General features: G+C 30.7%; 7 protein-coding genes across 7 annotated transcripts; 3 read left to right on the forward strand and 4 right to left on the reverse strand.

Moving 5' to 3' along the window:
* Positions 1-74: 74 nt before the first annotated feature.
* LOC145744584 (trafficking protein particle complex subunit 5-like) lies at positions 75-2,014 on the reverse strand. The gene is made up of 5 exons (XM_082562460.1): positions 1,846-2,014; positions 1,224-1,340; positions 794-925; positions 449-523; positions 75-364 (listed from the first exon to the last, which is right to left on the reverse strand). The coding sequence occupies exons 1-5, from the start codon at positions 1,990-1,992 to the stop codon at positions 281-283; spliced, it is 555 nt and encodes a 184-aa protein (XP_082418586.1). The 5' UTR covers positions 1,993-2,014; the 3' UTR covers positions 75-280.
* Positions 2,015-2,420: 406 nt separating this feature from the next.
* LOC145744581 (cytochrome P450 2U1-like) lies at positions 2,421-5,284 on the reverse strand. The gene is made up of 9 exons (XM_082562458.1): positions 5,051-5,284; positions 4,711-4,856; positions 4,548-4,650; positions 4,238-4,347; positions 3,912-4,033; positions 3,734-3,849; positions 3,079-3,223; positions 2,822-2,985; positions 2,421-2,738 (listed from the first exon to the last, which is right to left on the reverse strand). Exons 1-9 carry the CDS (start codon positions 5,162-5,164, stop codon positions 2,421-2,423), a joined length of 1,338 nt encoding a protein of 445 aa, XP_082418584.1. The 5' UTR covers positions 5,165-5,284.
* Positions 5,285-6,087: 803 nt separating this feature from the next.
* Positions 6,088-10,767, forward strand: LOC145744990 (uncharacterized). Its single transcript, XM_082562974.1, has 13 exons — positions 6,088-6,366; positions 6,501-6,640; positions 6,722-6,863; positions 7,008-7,210; positions 7,958-8,174; positions 8,283-8,421; positions 8,568-8,641; positions 8,819-8,927; positions 9,091-9,274; positions 9,538-9,694; positions 9,755-9,882; positions 9,957-10,576; positions 10,673-10,767. Exons 1-13 carry the CDS (start codon positions 6,088-6,090, stop codon positions 10,765-10,767), a joined length of 2,487 nt encoding a protein of 828 aa, XP_082419100.1.
* Positions 10,768-11,179: 412 nt separating this feature from the next.
* On the forward strand, positions 11,180-12,148 carry LOC145745228 (guanine nucleotide-binding protein G(I)/G(S)/G(O) subunit gamma-7-like). The gene is made up of 2 exons (XM_082563236.1): positions 11,180-11,422; positions 11,570-12,148. The coding sequence occupies exons 1-2, from the start codon at positions 11,336-11,338 to the stop codon at positions 11,687-11,689; spliced, it is 207 nt and encodes a 68-aa protein (XP_082419362.1). The 5' UTR covers positions 11,180-11,335; the 3' UTR covers positions 11,690-12,148.
* Positions 12,007-13,727, reverse strand: LOC145745227 (E3 ubiquitin-protein ligase RNF170-like). Its single transcript, XM_082563235.1, has 6 exons — positions 13,586-13,727; positions 13,243-13,408; positions 12,883-13,018; positions 12,714-12,813; positions 12,471-12,655; positions 12,007-12,400 (listed from the first exon to the last, which is right to left on the reverse strand). The coding sequence occupies exons 2-6, from the start codon at positions 13,389-13,391 to the stop codon at positions 12,134-12,136; spliced, it is 837 nt and encodes a 278-aa protein (XP_082419361.1). The 5' UTR covers positions 13,392-13,408; positions 13,586-13,727; the 3' UTR covers positions 12,007-12,133.
* Positions 13,728-14,014: 287 nt separating this feature from the next.
* On the forward strand, positions 14,015-16,319 carry LOC145744582 (splicing factor 3A subunit 2-like). Its single transcript, XM_082562459.1, has 6 exons — positions 14,015-14,211; positions 14,279-14,350; positions 14,418-14,574; positions 14,885-15,075; positions 15,291-15,359; positions 15,470-16,319. The coding sequence occupies exons 1-6, from the start codon at positions 14,086-14,088 to the stop codon at positions 15,884-15,886; spliced, it is 1,032 nt and encodes a 343-aa protein (XP_082418585.1). The 5' UTR covers positions 14,015-14,085; the 3' UTR covers positions 15,887-16,319.
* LOC145744580 (uncharacterized) lies at positions 16,192-23,002 on the reverse strand. The gene is made up of 11 exons (XM_082562457.1): positions 22,832-23,002; positions 22,280-22,397; positions 21,763-21,879; positions 19,692-19,866; positions 19,422-19,616; positions 19,060-19,164; positions 18,498-18,665; positions 18,252-18,359; positions 17,333-17,535; positions 17,070-17,171; positions 16,192-16,914 (listed from the first exon to the last, which is right to left on the reverse strand). The coding sequence occupies exons 1-11, from the start codon at positions 22,956-22,958 to the stop codon at positions 16,692-16,694; spliced, it is 1,641 nt and encodes a 546-aa protein (XP_082418583.1). The 5' UTR covers positions 22,959-23,002; the 3' UTR covers positions 16,192-16,691.

The following is a 23,002-nucleotide window of genomic DNA, read 5'->3' on the forward strand; positions in this document are numbered from 1 at the left end:
AATTATTCAGGATATTTGAAATATCGTATTCTGTGTTGCCAAGTTTTTTAATTAATTTTGTATTTTTTTTAATATCAGAAGAACGCAAATTTTTTAAATAAAACAATTAAAACAAAATCTAACCAAACCTACTAAGAAATTTAACAAGATTTATTCTCTTTGTTGAATATTTTAGTTCAAAATATAAACTTAAAAAAAATTGATAAAATAACAGTCCGATAAAAATAAAAAAGATTCAAAAAATATTGCAAATAAAACAAAAAATAAATACAATTGTCATTTATGCAATTGATTTATCTTTAGTTATAACGGATTCTTCAAATTTAATCATTAATGTTGTTCCTTTATGCCAATGAGCTGTTACCTGTCAAAAATAATGTAAAAAACAAATTTAAAATCCAGCTAAATTTTTAATATGGAATTTATTTATAAATATTTTTTTGATCACCTTTGAATTAAAATTTGATAGATTGAGTATAGCTTCAACAATACCGGCTGCAAATGATGCACAATTTAAAGAACCCTAAAATAATATTAAGGTTTTATTAATTATATTAATAATGTACATTTTTACAGTACCAATATATTGAAATAATAGGTTGTGTATTTAATTGCTAAAAATAAATTTAAAATTAACCTAACAAAAGTAAGAGTATTAAACAAAAATTTCATGGAAATAAAGTAACCTAAAACAAAGTTTGTTATTAATAATCATATAATAAACTGTTATATATAAATTACATTAAAACTTAGGTTAAAATAGTAATTAAAAATGTCATTAAAGTAAATTTACCTTGTCTTTAGGCACACAAATAAATGTACTAATAATTGGTTCTTTTTCAATAATGTAATATATTTTATCATCATCGCTCGCTTGCTCTAATTTATCTGCTTCTTTACCAAACAAAGCTTTCCATAAATTTACCTAAAAAAGGTATATATTTTGAATATTTTAATTAGGTTTATTATAGTGTAAGACAGATTTTAACTTAATGGCTTTAGTGACCAACTGGAAAATTATGTCACTATTTTATTTTTATCAGCGAGATTTTTAAAATTGTTACCACTCTTGATGTTAAAAAAAACGAAATAAAAATATAAAAAAGAAAGAATATATATACCACAAAACATAATTCTAAATGAAATATTAATTAAATTTATAGACCAGGTGTTATTGCTTTTACTTTGGCGTTATTTTTGTCATTTATTTTATCAAGTTTTACCTTGACAAACATTAAAATATTGAGGACTTTGGTTTCTCTTTTACTTCCTTTGTCTCTCACACAAAGTAAATCGACCAATCGGGAGCCAACACTGTATCCCAACTCTGATAACTTTGTCTACAACAGAATTTTTTTAAAGTTAACAATCAGATAAAAAAATGTTTTTTTTTTCGTATATATATGTTTATTCTTATTGTGGAAAAAATCAACTTTACATCTTAAACATACAGTGACATCAGTTACTTCAACCCAGTCTCAAGTTGACTTTGGCAGTTTGGGATATTATTAATTATAATTGCAAGATAATTAAGCTGCTGATTGTTTTTTGGCCCAGCAAAAGTTTATACATATACTGTTTATAGCGCCTTACTACACAGCAATACAGCATAGGTAAAGATCAAACCCAGAGCCTCGTGTAGTGAAACCAAGTTTACCCACAACACCATGCTGTTGTTTGTAATTTATTCTCAATGTAATAATTTCAAAGGCAGTGTAGACATGAATGATAAACAAAACAGATATAAAACACTGTTTTACCCAAAATTTCTTTTGCATAAAATATTATATATTAGATATTGTAGATATAAACAAATTAGCAATAAACTCGTAGAAATTAACTAACCTGTAGTTCTGAAACGGATCGAACTCGATTTTGTGAATATTGAATCATTTCACTAAACAACAAAGCAAACGCACTTAACGACACTTCTTGCTTTCCTTTGCTTAATGGTCGGTCCAATATTGTATTTCTGGGCCGTTTTAAATCCATTTTTATCTATTAAATGCCAAGTTTTAATGCAGAAAACCTAACTTGAGTGCTTTAAAAATGTAAACAATAAAAGAGGACAAACGATTTTCTGCCCGGGTGTAGTTCGGTCACCGTCCGGTAACGCCAGGCGGAACCAAGGTTAAATTTAGTAATTTTAATTTGAGTAAATTACTAAAATGGTTTAAAACTAAAACAATTTTTCCACATAATTACATAAAACACATACCTGCAAGAAATAAGTTTTAAAATAACGCAAAGACTTTAAGAAAATAGATTACATTTAGGTAAACCTAAGCATACAAAAAGAGTGTTTAAAAAGTCTAATATTGTACAAAATAATCCATTGGTAATTCATATAAGAAAACGTTAATTTGAGGTAAAATAAAACACCATTTTGAAATATTAGTAAATTGATATATTTAAGTTATCTATCTTTCTCTAACAACTACATCGAAGGAATACGGGACATTGGAGAGGCCCTGATGCGATTTATTTATTTCCGGCAGTGTAGACATCGTTGGGTCAGGCTCGAAATGAAATTTTTGAACCAACGAAACAAAGTAGATGAAAACTTCCATTCTAGCTAGTTGTTCTCCAAGACATGCACGGGGTCCAACCCCATACGGTAACACATTTTTCGATTTAACAAATTCCCCATTAGAATTAAGATGACGTTCCGGGATAAATTTTTCGGGGTACTTCCAATCATTAGGACTGTTATGGGCACCCCAAACATTAGGCAAAATCTACAAATTAAAAAAAAAAACACTTATTCATAAAGAGACATTAAATTCTTTTTAACCTACTAAAGATTCAATTTTTTTCTTACAGCGGTGCCTTTTGGTAAATTGTACCCTCCAATTATGACGTCACAACTGGTAGAATGTGGTGCACTTATGGGTGCCATGGTTCGGTATCGATACAGCTCCTCGATAAAAGCTGATGCGTAAGGCATCATGTCCTTATGAGCATATGTAACCTTTCCTTCCGAGCCTTAAACAAAAAGTAAATACAATCGTTTAATAAGTAGTTAACATTTATCTTCATTTAGGACAATAGTAAGGCCTATAATATGCTATAACATACCGACTATGTATAATATTTCTTTATACAGTTTCTTCTCAGCTTCTGGGTTATGCAGCAAGCACAAAATTCCCCACAAAAGAGTGTTCGTTGCAGTTTCAGTCCCAGCCATGAAAAGTTCGCGGATAAATTGTAACAACTGGGCGTCCTCCACAAAAATATTATTTTAAATTTCAACGATACGAACTAAATTTATTTCTTAATTGATTGATACCTTGTTAAGGCCCGTTCACACGGTGTACGCAACGCAACGTAGTGTAAGATTTCGCAACAATTTAAAATGAACAGAGTGGTTCACACGTACGAAAGATTGCATAGGTTAGGTCAAATTTCGTAAAGTTTTGTAGCCGAAGCGAAATTTACGCAAGATTTCGTAAGCGGTATACTTTTATTAGATATTTTGTATTTGTTAATCCCTAGAACTGGTAAAGTTACGTAACGCAACGCAGCGCAACGCAACGTAAGCTTGTCGTGTGAACAGGCCTTTAAGCAACATTTTAAATTTCAAAAACGTTTGCAGTAAAAATAAATTTAAGTTGTAGAAATATAAACACATACACTAACATAAATTTTTTAGTAGACCCATAAATTGATTACTTTGTCCACTAAATTTTATTTCATATAAAAGTAAACAACTTAGTTTGTTTTATGAACTTACAGTAAAACTTGAATCTGTATTCTCGTTCATCTTTAAAATAAAAGCATCAGTAAAGTCCCTAAGGTTGTTCTTATCAAAAGTTTTCTTGTGCTCGTCTACTATCTGTTTGAACATTCCTAGAAGAAGTAAAAAACCTCATTAAACGGTAACTTGCGTAGAGTTATTTAAGTTAAGTTACCCAATTCCTTTTTTATTTCTTTAAGAAGTTTCTGTAAATGACCACGAAATGGAGGGACGTGTTCCAACATTGGAGATAAAGTTATAATCTTAAAAGTTCTGACGGTATCCGGATGTGTTAAACTAATTTAAAAACAAAATAAATTGGTTAAATACGTTACATACAGCATCGGGTTACGGACCTCAAGGTTTCAGGTTCGAACCGCAGCTATGCCATACTATTTCATCTTAAGACTCGCGTTTACAGATAGCTTAAACATCCCACAACAGCACAACCTTTACGATAAAAGTATATCAAAAACTAACAACTTAAAATTATCTACTTACGATAGTCTTATGATTCTAATAATTTCAATAAACATCGGATCTTTGTACTCAAACCTGGACCCGAAAACAACACTAGCAATATTATTGCAAATCGCCATAGATATGCAGTTCTAAAATTAAATGCCAATTAAGTTTTTATATTATGTGGTATATTAGTTTTAAAATCTATAACCAAAAAGTTAATTAAATAGCGTTTTCTATTACCGACAGTCTTGTTTAAGTGACGTCATAAAGCATTGTTTAACCTGTTCTATTTCGTGTATTAATTTGGTTAAAAAATGAATTTAAATAAATATTTTGATAATTTTACTTTCATATCAAACGGAGCTTCGTTATTGGACTTAATGACGTCACTTAGATAGACAATTTCTTCAGTAATTCGATCTTCCATACTTTTCTTTCCGACCCCAAATCTAAGTAAATATCAACATATTAAATAAGGTTATAATAAAATATTTGTAGAATTTACTTACCCTCGCAATGTAGTTACCCCAAAATGTTTTTGTGATCTCCAGTATTGATTATAATTTAAAGTTACGAAACCAATGTAGTCAGAACATTTGTCAAGAAAGGGAGTTGGTGGACGGTTCGAACTTTGGGCTCCATGCTTAACAAATCCCTGAATAATAAAAAAATATTAAAGTTTGATTTAAATATAGATTTAAGTAAGTTTTTAAGTTAAAAATAAAACAATTTGTCAAAAAACATCCGTTTTCTATTATATATATGCTATAACTAACAAAACAGAGCACATTATATGTCTATTTGAGCTACATTATAGGCAATTAAAAACGCTACAAGAAACATAAATACCTCATGTATTGCACTAGCATCGTTCAATACAACCCATTCTTTCATTCCAATACGGACTGAGAATATATTTCCATAAGTTTTAGCATAATCCAAAAACTCAATTTCAGGTCTCATACCAAGAAATGGAATACATCCTAACAATGGAAAACCTCTTGGCCCTGGTGGAAAGTTACTGCATGGTCTTCTATACCAGGAATAAAATAAACTTAAACCAATCAGCAGATATGCAATGGTATAGATATCAAGTATATCATATAAAATAAACCACATTTTTCTTAACTGTTAAAAATTATTAAACTTCGTTAAATTGTAAAGTTTATTTTAATATTTAAATAAATTTAAATGCTTTACAAAAATATTTTTTAAACCTTAACACTTTGGTCTTATGTAGGCGTAGTTCACCTAAACCTGTTTACAAAATGTAGGTGAAGCGAAGCATTAAACGTTTTGCGTGCTGGTTAAGGTTGTTTTTACTTGGTTAAGAAAATGTAAAGTAGCAGAATGTCGCGCACGATTTATTGATAAAGATCAGTAACCGTAAAATTACTTGACCAAACTAGATCGTCATGTTTTTTGATAAGCCGTTTAAATGTCTCAAATATTTTAAAATATTCACGACTTAACATTTTAACAAGAAAAAATGTCACTAATATTCAACAATAAATAACATTTTAAGCAAAATTGGTAAACTTTTAAGGTCTGGCATTAAATTAAGACCCTTTTCGCAGAACCAAATGTCTTTTTTAAGTGTCATCAGACGGTGTTTAATTGCTTGAGTGTTTTAAACCATGATATTTTTAACTTTTGGAATTAGACCATGATATTTTTAACTTTTAGAATGTTTAACTACTCAGTAAACTTGATTTTTAAAAACATAGAAATAAATAAAAATTGCTAAATTTATTAAATTTTCTGATGTCGACTTCATAATAAACCATTGTTTTGCAACAATTTTGTATCAAACGAGTTAAAATATCACACGTTTTTAGCAATATGTGTGTAAAATATAAAAATGTTTTGTTAGATAAGAAATCTAAATGTATTATAGGCGTAATAGCAGGGCTGAAGTCGGTACATATCGTACGCCCCCACCTGCTAAGCCTAAAGAACTTAATAAATTACCAAATGCGATGAATAAAAAAGCAGGAACGAAGCAGACAAATGCAAATGATCCGCTGCAAATTTTCCCGTTGCTTAACCAGCACGAGCTTTTCATGACAAGACTGAAGGACTTATGGACGTCCGGTCATTTATGTGATGTTCAACTTTCAGTGACCGAATTAAATGAAGAGAAGACGACTTTTAAAGCTCATAAGGTCGAAACCTTCTCAAATTGCAGGTTATAAATTCATAGTAAAGCAAAATGCCTAAAATGCGTAAGAGTAACCGTAAAAGTACTAAAAAATAATTGATTTTTATTAACTCAATAACCTTTTATTTTAAATTTTAGGTTGTTTTGGCGGCCAATAGTGATTATTTACGTGACATGTTTGTACTTAAGGAAAACACAGACGGTCAGGATATCACTAAAATCCCGTTGCTTGGTATAAAAAGTAACGTTGTTGAAGAAATTTTAGAAGCAATTTACAGGTAAAAAAGAGTACTAACTAACTAACTGATTTACTTACATAGTAAAATTGCACTAAACATTTGATATTTATTAATTTTTAGCGGGTTTGTATCCTTATCAAAGAAAACAGTCGATGATATGTTGTCAGCAGCCTCGTTTTTAAGAATGGCTTCAGTTGTTGATGCTTGCGCTAACTTTTTATCGCAACGACTTTGCGTACAAAACTGTCTCCGAACTTTACAGGTAGGCCCCTGTATTTATAGCATGTGGTATTAATTACTTAATATTACTTTAAAAACTTATAATATTGGCCAATGTTTTATATTATTTATCATATTTTATACTCTTTTCTGTACATAATTGGTTTAAAATTGTGATTATTTTTAGGTAGCAAATCTTTATGATTTATCAAATTTGCTTGAAGAGTGTTACAAAATGGCAAGTGAAAATTTCGGAGTAGTTTCACAACAAAAAGAGTTTTTAAAACTTCGATATTGTGAGGTTCAATTTATTTTGCCACGTCAAGATTTACAAGTGACGTCAGAGTTGATCATTTTTGATTCGGTTATTAAGTGGGTCGATGCTGACAAGTAAGTTTGGAAAAAAAATAATTGGTTACCTTAGCCCAGTCTTAAGTTTAAGATATTATAAATCTTCTGATATTACCCCAACCCAGTCTTAAGTTGTACAAGTTTAAGATATTACTGACCTCATGATATTATCCCAACCTAGTCCCAAATTGTACAAATTTAAAATATTATTGACCTCATAATATTACCCAACCAAGTCTTAAGTTGTACAAGTTAAAGATTTATTGACCTTATGATATTACCCCAACCCAAGCTTAAATTGTACAAGTTTAAGATATTATTTCCCTAATGATATTACCCTAACCCAGTCTAAAGTTATACAAGTTTAAGATTTATTGACCTCATGATATTATTTCAACCCAGACTTAAGTTGTACAAGTTTAAGATATTATTAACTTCATGATATTACCCCAACCCAGTCTTAAGTTGTACAAGTTTAATATATTACTGATCTCATGATATTACCCCAATCCTATCTTAAATTGGGAAGTTTAAGATAATATTCACCTCATGATATTACCCCAACCCAATCTCAAGTTGCACAAGTTTAAGATATTATTGACTTCATGATATTATCCCAACCCAATCTCAAGTTGCACAAGTTTAAGATATTATTGGCCTTATAGTATTTCCCCAACCCAGTTTAAAATATTATTAACTTAAGTTCAAGATATTATTAACTTAAGTTCAAGATATTATTAACTTAAAACATCAACTAGCAAGAAAAAGAAAATGTTCCGTTTTTAGGTCCACAAGAATCACTTACGCTAGTCGACTAATGCGTAATGTTCGCTTTCCAATGATCCCAGAAAACGAGATAATTGACAGAATAGAAAAATCTCCCTACGTGTCAGAAGTTCCTGAAATAGGGGAGTTAGTAAGGGAAGGTATTAGATATCATTTGTTAACGTTCAGAAGAAGTGTTATGCAAAATCAAAGGACGGAGCCAAGGTCCACTGATAAGGTTAAGCAACTTTTACACCTATTTTTAATAATTTATTTGTTTAACAATTGTTAATAGAAAAGCAATCTTAAAATGTTTCGTATTTTCACTCGATTTTGTTAATTTTAGAGGCAAGTGATAGTAGGTTGTGGTGGACTGGCGTTAAAGAAAGAAGGACAATTCACCGATGCTGTTTATTATTGCGATTTAGAGGAAGGAGAGTGGAATAAATTAACAAAGTTGCCTGAACCAAGACACCACCATGCGGGTAATGTTAAAATTATATTTGTTATGTTAAAGGGAATCAACAAAGCCGCGCAGTTTATTTAAATTATAAATCCCTATATTTTAAATTTATTTTTATATGTTTAAACTCACGGTAAACCTTTTTTTATTAATATTTATTCGTTTTAGTTGCCAATCTTGGTGGATTTTTATATGTGGCTGGAGGGGATAGCTCAGAAGGAACGGATTTACCAAGTAATAAGGTAAAATATTCTATTGCATATGCATTAAACTATGTAATGTGTATCAATATATACTTAAAAAAAAATTTACATACCCAAAGAAATTTTTAAAGCTTGCATTAAGACAGTGCGAAAAAATAGACTTTTGTAGATTTTAAATTCAACCAAAATTTAAGTAAATTAATTAACTTAATCAAGGTTTGGAGATTTGATCCTTGGTTGGAGGAATGGTTGGAGATATCTTCAATGAATTTACCAAGAGAATGTTTTCAGATGACAGAGCTTAATCAGAAACTCTATGTTGTCGGTAAGGTCACAAATTAAAAAAAATATATTTTAATCTTAAACTTTACAGGTTTAATATATATAAAAAAATGTGGGCTAATTAATTGACATTTTTTTTATTTTTACCAAATATTTTTCGCATTAACAAACCTTTAAGTTTGGTTTAATAGTGTTCTCAATTTCAGGCGGCAGGGTTCAAAACAACGTCACAATCGACCAAGTTGAGTCATACAACCCTGTTAATAACACTTGGACCACAGTCCAACCTGTCAGTAGTCCTAGAAGATATATTGCAATCACTTCTTTAAATGAAAAGTTGTATGCAGTTGGTGGGTCAAGTGAAGACCTTATTTCAAGGAGAGTGGAAAGGTAATTTGAGGGTAAAGTTAACTTTTAAAGAATAATATTATAAAGGTCAAAACTTCATCTATACTCATAAATCACGTTAATAAACACGCAAACATGAAGTAAACTAATATATTGAATAGAGAGGCTGTACTAAAGCAAATAAAATATATTTATTTAAATACATATTTAGTCTTTTACGAGCATTGACTCTGGACAAAAATGATTTGTTCGTATAATATTTATATTGGAGCCGCTAATGAATAATTTACTTATTCCGTTGATAGATATTGTTCTATGACGAAACAATGGGAGCGCAGAAGACCCTTGACACGACCAAGATTTTCAGGAAGTCTTCACGCGTTCGAGAACAAACTTTGGTTGATAGGTGGCGCTACAACCGATCCAAACCACCCAGAGGCTGGGATCACAGGAGCTACAGAAGTAAAAAAAACTCTAACTTATTGAAAAAAACTACATAAAACATAACTTTCCTCCTCTTAGATTGAGTTATACATTCCGACTCATGATCAGTGGACGATTTGTAAGGACACGTCACTAATGACGTCACTTAAGTGTTTGGAACAAGGAGACGAAAGATGGACCTTGGCATCGACTACTCCTGTTCAAAAGTTTGTGTTTTTTTTATTATTTTTGCATCTAATCACCAACTAACAAGCATTTCGTATAAACATTGTAATTGTAGAAGTTCAGATCCTAGCAAAACCAGCTATAAGTTACACACAGCAAGAACTGAACATGGTGGTTGTATCATCGGAAACAAATTCTTCCTTATTGGTGGATACAGTTGGCTTAACCGTTCCAGAATTAACGACGTTGAATGTATTGAAACATCAAGTTTGGCGACGTCGAGACAGAAGAGTAGATGCGGTACCTCAAAAAGCATTCGCGATGATCTATTCTCAGGTGGAAATAAGCATCATAAGATTAACAACTACCCACTACGTTGTACTGGTTTGGCTTGCTCTGTTTTAACCTTATACAAAGACCCGACGAATGCTTCCTTAACAAAACGAACGATATCAAGCAAGGATATGATAAGTACCTTATCGTTCGCAACACATCGGAAAGAAGTTAAAAAGTTAAATAGAAATATAACGAGGTCTGCACACCCTCCTTTAATAAGCCATGAGTGTACACCAAGGGTGTATGGTCACGAGAATAGTCCGATAGCTAGGATAGGGAATCACGTGATACGAGAAAGAAGTCAGTTTCCAACGCCAGGTAGAACGCCGTCGCTTTTAAGAAATGTAACTCCTAGTAACAAGGAGGAATTCCTGCAGCAATGGCTTATAAACAACGAGGGTAGGTTTATATGGATAGAAGTACTTAATTTACACTATAAGTAAGTAGTATGTAAGTATGGGAAATGTATATGAAATCACAAATTTTTTTGTTTAGGTCAAGAGTTAAGTAACACACCGAGTCCTTTAATTGGAAGCGAATATGCAACATACAAAAAAACTCTCAGACAAGATAAAACAGCACCGTACTAAAATAAGCTTTAAACTAATATTTGATGAATTTTTTTTTTGTGTATAAAATAAATGTGTTATTGGAACTGCTTTTTGCGCGTATATATGTTTGCATTTAAACAATTATAAATATTACTAAATTTAAATATGTAAGATAATACTGACTTTTAATTTTGTTGAATCAAATTATTAAAAATTTCTAAAAATAGCTTTAAAAATAAAACGAAACCAAAACTGGTTTGTCCTCATGTGTATAATAAAATTGTAGTCTCGACAGTTTCAGATCAGCCTCGATCCTTTTTATTGGATTTTGGTCGGGTGTGGTAAACAACGAAACTACGTAGTTGCGGTCATTATAAAGTAAAAATTAAGCTAATTAGACCAAAAACAATAGAAAATTAAAAGTTATATTTTTATATAACCTTGTTATTCGTAGAACATTGTAAAACATTTGGTTAAAAGACGCTTAAAATGAACTTGTTTTATAAGTTATCCATTTGCGAATTACGTTGTCGATATTAAATATTTATGAGTGTTGCAATTTGTATAACAGGGCCTATTAGGGTATAGGCCATTTTAAACTTGCAAAATGAATTCCCAAGTACCATGTAACCTTCAAAATGCTAAGAAAATGGTGGACGAATTAAGATATCACACTAACATCAAAAGATTACCTGTAAGTTTAAATTAAATGCTTAAGTTTATATTTTGATAACGTGTTTGTTTAAATTTTATTTTGTAAGCTGACTTACTTTGCATGTTGCAATATAAAATTAAACATTCCGCTATTTTTAAGTGTTTTAAAATTGTTTTTTTTGTAAAGGTATCAACTGCCGCAACAGAGCTTCTAAACTATGTTTTAGAGAACGAGAGCCGGGATTTTTTATTGGCAAAACCTCCCGATAATCCATTCAAACCAAAGAGCTCTTGTATGTTTCTATAAACTTTGTCACAATCTTGAAATTATAAACTTTTTACTCGCGCATGTTTGTGTGTCGGCAAAATGGTACTTTTTTGCAATTGACTGTTTTTGTTTTGATCTTTTTTTGTAGTTTTGCACACTGGATAAACATGAAAGTGTGTTATAACTTTATAAACAACCTGTTTTGCCTTTTAATTTCGTGTTTAGTACTAAATTAATAGTGCTGTTTTACTTGATATGTTTTATAATTAAGGTGCCTGAGATTATATTACCCAATTATAATTTTAAAACCTTTGGACTAATTCTTCTGTAAAATAAAATACACGTCGTAATTTTAATTCAATTTTTTTTTACAAATGTGTTTAAAATAGATAAATATGACAGACTAACACTAATGAACATTTATAACGAAATGACATTTATTAAAAGTAATGAAAAATGAAAAACGAGATTGCACAAAATAAATTACATGTTTCTTTCTGCTACTACTTGCCGATAAATAATTGTAACATAAATAAGGACCAATAAAAGAATAAAAAAATCATCAAGCAATCCCAAAACACCTAGTACCGCCTCTGGTAATATATCCAGTGGGGATAAAAGGTAAATTAGGACAAGAAAAAGGCACAAAATGACTCTGATGCGAAACATGAATACGAGGCCACCTACTGAGAAAAATTCTCTCCATAGGTGGCGCAATAATACTGGAAGGTCACGAATGTAATCCATGATCTAAAATTAAACTTATTATTTTACAAAATTGTTAGGTATATATATGCATGTCTATTGCTTAGGTACTTACAGCTCTTGGCTCTCCTGAAAACCTTCTATTATACTCATTAATACTGGATTGAATGTCCTGTTCATGTTGTGTGTTATCAGTGTCACCTTGCAAACGCATCAGTAGAGTTACATTTTGTCGACAAACGGGACAATTTACTGCCCCAAGCCAGTTACCAAACCTCCAATAGGTAATAATACAATGACCTAAGAAAATCCAATATTTTATAACTTAATTTTTGTACCAACTTAATTTATATCTTACCACAGAACAAATGTCCACAGTTAGTTTCTATTGCATAAGTAGCATCCACTAAACAGATTGGGCATTTAAGATCAGTAAAGAAATGGGTTGTGTTGTTCTCCTATAAGTTAAAATATTTATAAACAATTTATTGATATTCTGATGTAAAATTTAGTACTTAAGAACTAACATTTTCAGTGGTTTCTTCACTTAAATTGCTATCAGTTGTTGAACTACTGGCACCAATACGAAGTTGACTTCTAGTCGCATTTACACTTTCCTGGCTATCTGGGTGAATTGATGTCAAATTTCTGTGATTTATCCATCTAGAAAAACACTTTGACAATTGGGTAAGCTATTAAATTGAAATATTTTTAACAGAATTGAAGTCAGTACATTTAAAAACACAGGTTGTTGTAAAAATAAATAAGCAAATTGAAAAGTTACATGGAAATTGGCAAAAATGTTAAATTTATAATTATATATCTTATTTAGTTTTTAAATAACTCATAATCCAAAAACAGGAACTTAATTTAAAACTCATATTTACCTGTACATTAAAGATGAATATGTGGCCACACATACAACTATTGTAATAAGTGCAATGACTACTTCATCCCCAACTCCCTCTATATAAGTTCCAGAGGATGTATTCTCGTTAGAGGGCAGCATTGAGTCCAATAATTCTTGGTCATCCATTTTGTAACATTGAGAAGCTTTTCCAGAAAATATAACACAAAAAAATTAAGAATTGGGTAATTAGATACAATAGGATTTAAATGAAAAGATTTTTTTACATTATTGTAACGAATTTTACGCAATTAGTTTAATGAAAAATTAAATAAATTTAGCAGCTAAGTTTGTACGTAAAATGTATATTTTAAACCTCTTACCGCCTAAATGTTGAAAGTTTCTTTTTCTAATGTATTAGATAACAATTATTCACAGTAACAATATACAAACACCAACAAACATACAATTCAACCATGTAAACTTAAAACAACAATTTATTTTCAACTTCTTGTTTGTTTGTTTACCTTTTTTATGGAGGCAAGATCAAAGCTGTAATGTGACGTATTGTTAGATGCAAAAAATAATCATTAATTTTTGTATATAAATAAATGTTAAATGCAATGATTATCTATATTATTTACTTTAAGTATGTTATGTACAATTTACTACCTTTTAATTAGTATATTTGTCTGTGTTTTAAATTGAAGGTTTGGTGGCATAATTTTAATCAAGACACCTGTTCCAAGTTTGTATACGGTTACAGTTTTTGCTCGCTCGTGCGTTTTTAAATCGTTTTTTATTTATCATAGCGCGTTCGTTAAATCATTTTAACATAAATTGTCATATTTATAGTCGTTAACTCAGGATAAGATAGGTTAAGATGGATTTTCAGCATCGAGCTGGGGGTAAAACTGGGTCAGGTGGGGTCGCTTCACTTTCCGAAGCTAATCGAGATCGAAGAGAAAGATTGAGGCAATTAGCGTTGGAGACAATCGATCTTAACAAGGTAACGTTTGAATATTTTACGAACTAATAACTTAAATGTTATCAAGTCTAACTATTTATTGTTTTAGGATCCATATTTTATGAAAAATCATCTTGGATCTTATGAATGCAAACTTTGTTTAACTCTACATAATAACGAGGTAAGATTTTAACTTTTCTACTACTAAAAAACGAATTTAAAAGTTTTACATTTAAGCATTACTTTAGGGAAGTTATTTAGCTCATACACAAGGCAAAAAGCATCAATCAAACTTGGCCAAAAGAGCAGCAAGGGATGCAAAGGAAACACCAATCCAACCTGCGCCTGCTAAAGCAGTGGTTGAAGTTAAGAAATTTGTAAAGATTGGACGTCCTGGTTATAAAGGTGTGACAATAATTTGGTGTAATTTTTTTTTATATCTTTTAAGGTAGGATTTCTATCACTACCTTGTTTTTTTTGTTAGGCACTAACTTCTGTCAATTTTTTAAACCTTTAAAAAAAATTGTATAAATATTAATTAGATTTAAATACACAAGGGCTTTTTAATATGAATATTTTTATATTTTTCTATTTATTGTACAGACTAACTGAAATAACTTTACATGTTTTTGTCATAAGGTTGCATTTATTAACCTTTAAACCATGATATATTTTTAGAAATAATCCAAATCTTATATTTCTGGTTTTTCTTTAGTAACAAAACAAAGGGTACCTGAAACCGGACAACAAAGTTTGTTGTTTCAAGTTGATTACCCAGAAATTGTTGATTCAATTCAACCACGTCATCGTTTTATGTCCGCTTACGAACAACATGTTGAACCTCCAGATAGAAAGTGGCAATACTTGCTGTTTGCTGCCGAACCTTATGAGACTATTTCATTTAAGGTAAGTTTGTTTTTGAATATTGTGTTAAAGTTTGTCTTTCTACCTAAATGCAAAAGGCTTTAGATATGGAGAAATCACACTGATACTATAATATATTTTAACTTTAAGTTAAAGGTTGCAACTTTAAAGTAAAATTAAAGTAGATAAATATATAACTAGGTGTAAAAAAATTGGATTTATATGAAAATTGAATAACTTAAAATTATATTTTCCAGGTTCCAAGTCGAGAGATCGACAAACAAGAAGGAAAGTTCTGGAATCATTGGAACAAAGACACAAAACAAGTAAGAATATAAAACCAAGCTTAACTAAAATTTAAATATATTAGAAGACCATTTAGAATATCTACTATTTAAATAAATTAACTCCAAATTGTTTTGAATCCTTTCCTTAGTTTTTTCTCCAATTTCACTACAAAATTGAGGTTCGCCCGCCTCCCATGATAAATGACAGGGGTGATGCCCATAAACAGCGGGAGCTCGAAGATGAGGCGTTTCCCCCGGGGACTAACCCCAATGATGATGACCACTTTGAACCCGCACCCCCTGGAATGTTTGACAGCAACAGAATGCCATTTCCTCCCATGGGTGGTCCCCCTCCTCCTCCACCCCCTAACTTTAACAACAACTTTAACCCACCACCTATGGGAGGTCCCCCTCATATGGGTGGAGGGCCCATGCCCCCAATGGGACCACCCCCAATGCCGATGCAACCCGGGTCTATGGATGGGGGTTTTATGGATCAAGGAAGACCTGCTCCTCCACCCCCTCCGATGGCTCCTCCTCCAGATTCTGATGACCCTGAAAACTAAGTTGGTTGTGATGTCATAGAAGTCTTTTATAATGCTGCATAATAACTTTGGATTGTTGTTTTTATGACATCACACTTGATTTTATAAAGATGTTTTTCTTAACTGAAAAAAATTGCAAGAAAGTTAATGATTATGAGGTAATATCGTTTTGTATTACGTCATGAAGGCTAGATTTCATCACGTAAATCTTCAACTCTCAGAAGTTGAATTTAGTAAAAATAATTTTTGCATAATGTATATGAAGTCTGACAAACAAAATTTAATAAAGTGATTTTGATTTGTAAATACACAAATGCTAATTTAGTAAAATTAAGATTTATTAAAACAAGAAATTTAAAATAGAACAATAAATTTTATACATATTTTTATAGAAATGTACTACATTAAATAATAAAAATAAATAATTCTATTAAAAATGTTAAACGAAAACGCTGCGCGCAATAAAATTGGAACTAAAACAACGATATTAGGACCGTTATAAGACTTATTAATTAAAAATGTTTAGTCAGCATTATTGTATGCTTTTATTTGAGTTAGAAAATCAAAAAAATTGTTTAGAAAGCCTTGTGAGCTGATAAATATATCAATGTTACAACGCTATAATTTACGGCACATCTTCCTGAACTATAAATATTGCCTAAAATTATTTGAAAAAACAATTAGCAGGCTTCGCAATATAAGGGGTTCAGTTTTCAAGTATTTTTCTTCCAAAAGAAAAAATCCTGTAAAGGATTTAAATTTATCCCCAAAACACCACGTGAACCACGTCACAATAGCCTTTGATAACAGTGAAAGCCTAACATGTTCATGTTGTTGTAACTTTTGTGTTCTCTTGAGTTCTGTGTTTTCGACTAAAAGATATCCTTAGAAAGGATTTTGATCGACTTTTCTTCTTTTTGGAAGTAATGGGTTCTTTTTTATCAGGTGAGTTATTTTCGTCAGTTTCAGTGAGGCCTTTAGGATGTAAAAACGAGGACAGAGATGAAAAAATAACAGTTTCCAATGGCCGATGTGCTTGATTTCGTTGCCTAAAAATTTAGAAGTTTACTATAAGCTTTTACAACTCAAAAACGGTGCTTTATGTGTAGTTTTTTAAAGCCTGTTTTAATCCAAATTTAGAAGGGTTATTGTAAGGAACTAGCCTGTTTTTGGTAGGTTATAATTGATTTAAAATTGTTCTTACCTATCAATGCAGTCGAATTTCCATCTCAATATTGAAAGCCATTCACTTTTTTCGAGGTCTGTTACTGTGTACATGTAATACGTTCGATCCGGCATCTTTATACTGTTATAAAATATTGGTCTTTTTAGTTTTGTGTGGGGAATACAAAGTTTTATGCTAACTTAAGTTATGTTAATTACAAAGTCCCTATTTATAATGTTATGCACATCAGAATTAAACAGAAAGTAACTTAAAATTACACTAAAAAAACAGTTTTCCTTTACCCAAAACAGTTAGGTCGTCCTACTAATTCAGTTGTGTTTTCCTCAAACTTTTTATAAGCTGTAAGATCTAAAGTTCCTTGTGGAGTTTGGTCAGTTGGTTCATGATAATATTTCATCTCATACCCGTTTAAAATAAACCAACGAATACACCAAGTTTTTACCGCCCCGCCCCGCTTCACCATAAAGCCGTGCTTAGATAAACACTAAAACAAAATGTATGATGTTGATTATTTATGTTATTTGATTTTAAATTATATTTGTTATGCTTAGGACTTCTATTAATGGTCTTTGTTAGACAAGTTTAGTATAGTATTGACCTTGTGTTATTACCCCAACCTAGTATTAAGTTGTACAAGTTTCAGACATTATTGACCTCATGGTACCACCCCAACCCAGTTCAAAGTTTAAGAGATTGTTGACCCTATGATATTACTCCACCCCGTCTTGAGTTGCACAAGTTTAAAATATTATTGACTTTTTTAAATTACCCCCAACCCAGTCTTAGGTTGTACAAGTTTAATATATAGTTGGCCTTGTAAAATAACCCTAACCCAGTCTCAGATTGTACCAGTTTATGATACGTGGATTAAATCTTAATCTGTTACAGGAGTATGTATAACCTATTAAATTGACTTTTAACCTATGTAAACATGCGTCAAGTTATTTTGTGGTTTTTAGACTGCGTGGTTTGGTTGTTAAACCGGTTATAAGAAAAGGTTGCTCAAGATTTTACAAATGATAATATGTAAATAAACCAAGATTTTAAACCACAAGATGAAACCACTTTACTTAGCTGAAAACATCGTATGTCTTTAGTTTAAAAAAACTTTAAACTAACTAAAAAGTGTTAGACCCACATTTATATTCCATTAATACACTCATTATGTTATATGGCATTTTAGAAATGTTAAATACTTACTCCAGATTTTTCCCATGAATCAAACGCTGAGTCCACATCTCTTATTGCTTGCATTGTGATCGCTCTTCTTTCGGATTCGTTCACTGATGCTGTAACTTCTTCCATTACCTATATACAAAGATTCATTTTAAACGGTTTGGTACATTCAAATCTTCCAATTTTTACCATTTTTGTGGGTAGGTTATGACGTCACAAATATTTAACAAACATATCTAGTATGACGTCATAGATAACTAACAAACATACCTTTGCTGCATCCGAGACGGGTTGTGCATCAGGATGACTTGCCATCGTAAATTTCTTAAGTTCTCTCAACAACAGAGGATATTTGCACAACCTTTGTACAGGTGAGATAATGAAACCTTCCAGGTGGAGAAAATTTCGAGATTTTGTCGCAACACTACCTTTCCATTTCTACAAATAAGAATATATTTATTATATAAAAAAGCTTAGTTATGTATGTCCAATTTATAGGCCTATTAAATCAATATTACTGCTGCTTATGGTGCGTGAAAGGGCAACCATAAGACGAGCTGGGCTATTACCTAGTATTAAATTTAAGTAAAATTTGTTGTACTTTGGAAAATGTTAATAACTAAACACCTAAATATTATAGCTTAAATTAAGTATTTGGTTTTATTATCGGCAATTTTATATACATTCATGATTAACCAAATTATGAGCAAATAAATAAACACTAAAGACATAAAATATATCACTGTTTCTGCTTGCTAGAACCATCGTACAAAAACGAAACTACCCGACGTTGTTTTATAACAAAGATAAACTAAATGAAGTTTATGCTTACGTCAATAAGCTCCAATATACAACCATCATTTTCCAACTTGTAACTGATCTTCTGAGCGTTGGTGAAGTTCGCGCAATATTCACCATAAGCTTTAAACTCTTCTTTCTAAAAAATATAAATTTAAGCAATTAGTTAGTTTTTATGAATTGGAAAATCTAGAGCTTGTTATCACCTATAAACTTATTTTCAAATGCACTTAAATCTAAATTGTAACCTTTTTTTAGTTGAGGAACAATTAAAAACCAAATAACTTTTCTAAATTACTTTAAATTTACTACCTAACAACTCATCTAAATGGCTTTAAATGTTGTTAGGTCTTAAGTGTGGCCTTTTATTCTTTTTGAAACAATTTAAGGACTTACAAAATTGATGAAAATTTTTCCAATACAGTGAGTGTAGTATGGATACGGATATAAAGCTTCTTTTAACGCTGCTGAAAACTTGATGTGAAGTTGATGAATTTCGCGAATGTTTGATAATAATTCTTCGATAACGTCATTCGACACTGACGTCACGTGTTCGTCTTTAACGCAGTTGTTTAACTCGGGAATCATAACCTAAGTGACGTTACAATGATAAATATATATAATACATCAATATTTGATTAAATCTAATTAAAATATTAAACTCACGTCAATTATAAATTGAAGGAGTTTTGTGTAGTCCTCCTCCGTCGACAATATCTCCTTTAATACGTACATCCTCAACCTCTGCTCGCCCGTTAGCCCCACCTCGCGGCCATCATGAGACGACAGCGAGTCTGCTTCGTTTATATGCAAAGCAGCTTTCATGCCTCTGCGAACCGTTCTGCAAAAATAAAACAGTTGCTATATTAACATTAAACTTTAAAGCTTAATTTTAACTAAGAAGTATAGAGCAGTTTCCTTATTACGTGTGCATATCCTATTATTTTCTATAACTTTCCTGTTTTTATGAATAGGGTTTATTTTTTGCTTATTATACCATAAAATAATAGAGAGCTGTTTTTTGCTTTTGAATTTTGTTTAAATAGCAACATTGTTAATTGTTAGGTTATTATTTTTTAAGAGCGGTTTTTATTAATTGAATTTCGGTCACAAGTTTACAATTAATTAATATTTTAACAGTTTAATAAACAAACTATATCCTAATATTAATTATAACTTGAACTAGATCAACTTTGGACTATGTTGTTGTGCATATTACTGTTATATTATGCATTAAAATCTGAATTTTTAGTTATAAAATCTCCAGTTAAAAATAATTTAAATTTGGGTTTTGTTTTTAAAAATTGCAATTTCATTTAACGTTTACTTTGTAAGGGTATACCTTGGTAATATTTAAATGTCTTAGAAATATTGTTATGCCCATTATATGCATCGTTTAGCAAAACAGCGATCGACCGATATTTTCTTACCACCAATGCGATAACCATGCTTATATAGGTAATCAATACTTCAACAACGTTATTAAAATACTTCATACAACATAAGATAAACTGTATTAATTTTGTAATTATCGTTTAATATACTGGTACTTACCTAATATGTTGTATAAGTTTTGTTGAACAGAATATTGATTTTAAGTCATTATAATATTACATTTAAAACCCTATGTATTTTCTATTAAGCAAGCTTTTGATTTACAACTTTAAACTTACACTTAAATGTTAAAAGCTTTACACTAACCTAATTTAAACTGACTTAACTTTAGCTTAGGCATAATATTGACATTTCCTCTAGTTCCAATGCAATTTTTACACTTTGATTACAATTTAAAAAGTTTTAAAACATAACTTTAATAATCACCTTTATTCCTCATGCCCGTAAGCTAAATTTAAACTCTAAACTTTCGTTGTACATTTTTATTGATTTAGTCGAATTTTGTTTTAATATTTGACAACTCATTGTAGGGATTAACTTTCTTGTGTATTTAGGCGCTCGGTTATAAATCATAAAATTTGAACTACGGGAATGACTTCACTTTACCCAAGTTTTTCGCAGTTAAAGATAAGGTTTATAAAAACAAATTAATTCCAATTTTTTTCTTGAATTTTTGGAATATTTTTCTGTTTAAAAAACTCAACCCTTGCTTGAGTGAACTCAATATATTTATAACTAATATTTTTTACATATCCGGATCTTTATTTGTTACGTCACAACTACACCGCGTTTTCTTTTATGACGACTTGAGAAAAGGTTTATTGACAGTATATAGCATTATATTTAACATTATAGCATTATTAAATATAAGCCTAGCTTATTTATAAAAACGTCCACTAAGCAGTTTACTTTCCTTTTCAACATAATTTAATACAAAGACATTTTTGATTTCGGTTTAATAATGTACCCATGATCTTATATACAAAATGCTATCGACTTTCTTTCAAGTATTATTTACTAACTAGGCTTACGCCAAACTTGGAATACTTTTTTACACCATATCCCATTTCATTCTTTTTATCATTGTTGTTTACAGCTTTACACCTTAGTGAGAATAATGAGACAAATGATTTAAACCCTAGCTATTATGATATCATATTACGCGTTGGGTGCTTACCCCCTAGCGCCATATAGCGGCCACCAAATTTGTGACTATTTTAGATTTTTTTATATGGTATTTAGTTTAAATCCAAATTAAAGGAATTAAATTACATAAAATCAAAGAATTTTAAACAGCAAAGTTATAGTAGTATACTAACTTTTAATTAATACAACAACTAACCTTCCTCTTCTGGCAAGGCCACGCATGACAGATTTCTTTCTTCCTACTTTTGCTTCCACTCCCAATAAGTTGTTGCTTCCATTGCTAACTCCACTGTTATTTGTATCAGTACGACTTCTACATACACACAATTTGTTAAATTTTGTTATTCCTAAATGTATTAAGTTATAAGTGCTAAAATGGTGCATTGGCAGCCTCGCAGACGGCATTTTAATTGCTGCAATATGGTCTTAAACTTAGTATTTGCTTGTTATAATTTGCCCGCGCTCTGCAAAGGATATTTTTTTATTTTAAAGGGTTTATATTGGACATACACACATATATATTGTAAATCAAGATTTATTACAGATAAGCAACAGGATATTTAAACCACGTGAATGCATGATGCATATACATATAGTTCATTTAATTCTTAGACCGGATGAATGTATTTAGCGTTACGGTTTTACTTTATGTTATGACTTTAAACATCAAGCATGACTCTATACTAGGTTGTGGGTGGATTTGAACTACTGACCTTGTTGTTGAAGCAGTGTTGTTTCTACTTCGTTGAGCTCTCCTTGCAAACCAGTTTGCTGGTCTCATCGACGATACACTATGTTGGCTCGACATTGATTCTGCCCGCTTGGGTGAATCTGTAGTTTATATAACAAGTTAAATAAAATCTGGGGATAAAGTTCTTTAAGTTCTTGCGAAATCTATAAATCTGAAGATGCAGTTAGTTAAAATAATAATAAAAATATTGAATATGTGAATTTTCTAATAAGGCTTTTAAATGCACAATTTTGCAAAAGTTTAAAGCACTTTCTATCAAGAATTTGCAAAGCTTAAATTCTTTAACCCTAGGTTAGTTTATAAATCCACTAATCTGTTTAACAAACAAACTTTCACCATGGATAATACCAACCTAAACAAGTACAACTTAAAACAGAGCTGGGGCTATAAAAATCACAGATTTTTAAGGCTTTACTGCAACCACAGATCACAACTTAAAACTGGGTCAACCTCACTTAGAATATTAAAGGTTTAAGCGGTTTTACTTTAAAGTTGTAGCAACATAAAATCTTACCTGGTACAATTAACGTCGGCCCTTCTTCAAATTTAACTCCATGTTTATTTTCATTCTCCTTAACTTCAACAATCTCATCGTTCAAGTGTGTTTCTTTAAGGTTTGATTTCAACATTGCTTTTTCCATTACTTTAAATATTTTTATTATTAATATTTAATACAAAACCTTAT

This window comes from Corella eumyota, chromosome 3 (genome assembly GCF_963082875.1).
Source record: "Corella eumyota chromosome 3, kaCorEumy4.1, whole genome shotgun sequence".
Lineage (NCBI taxonomy): Eukaryota > Metazoa > Chordata > Ascidiacea > Phlebobranchia > Corellidae > Corella > Corella eumyota.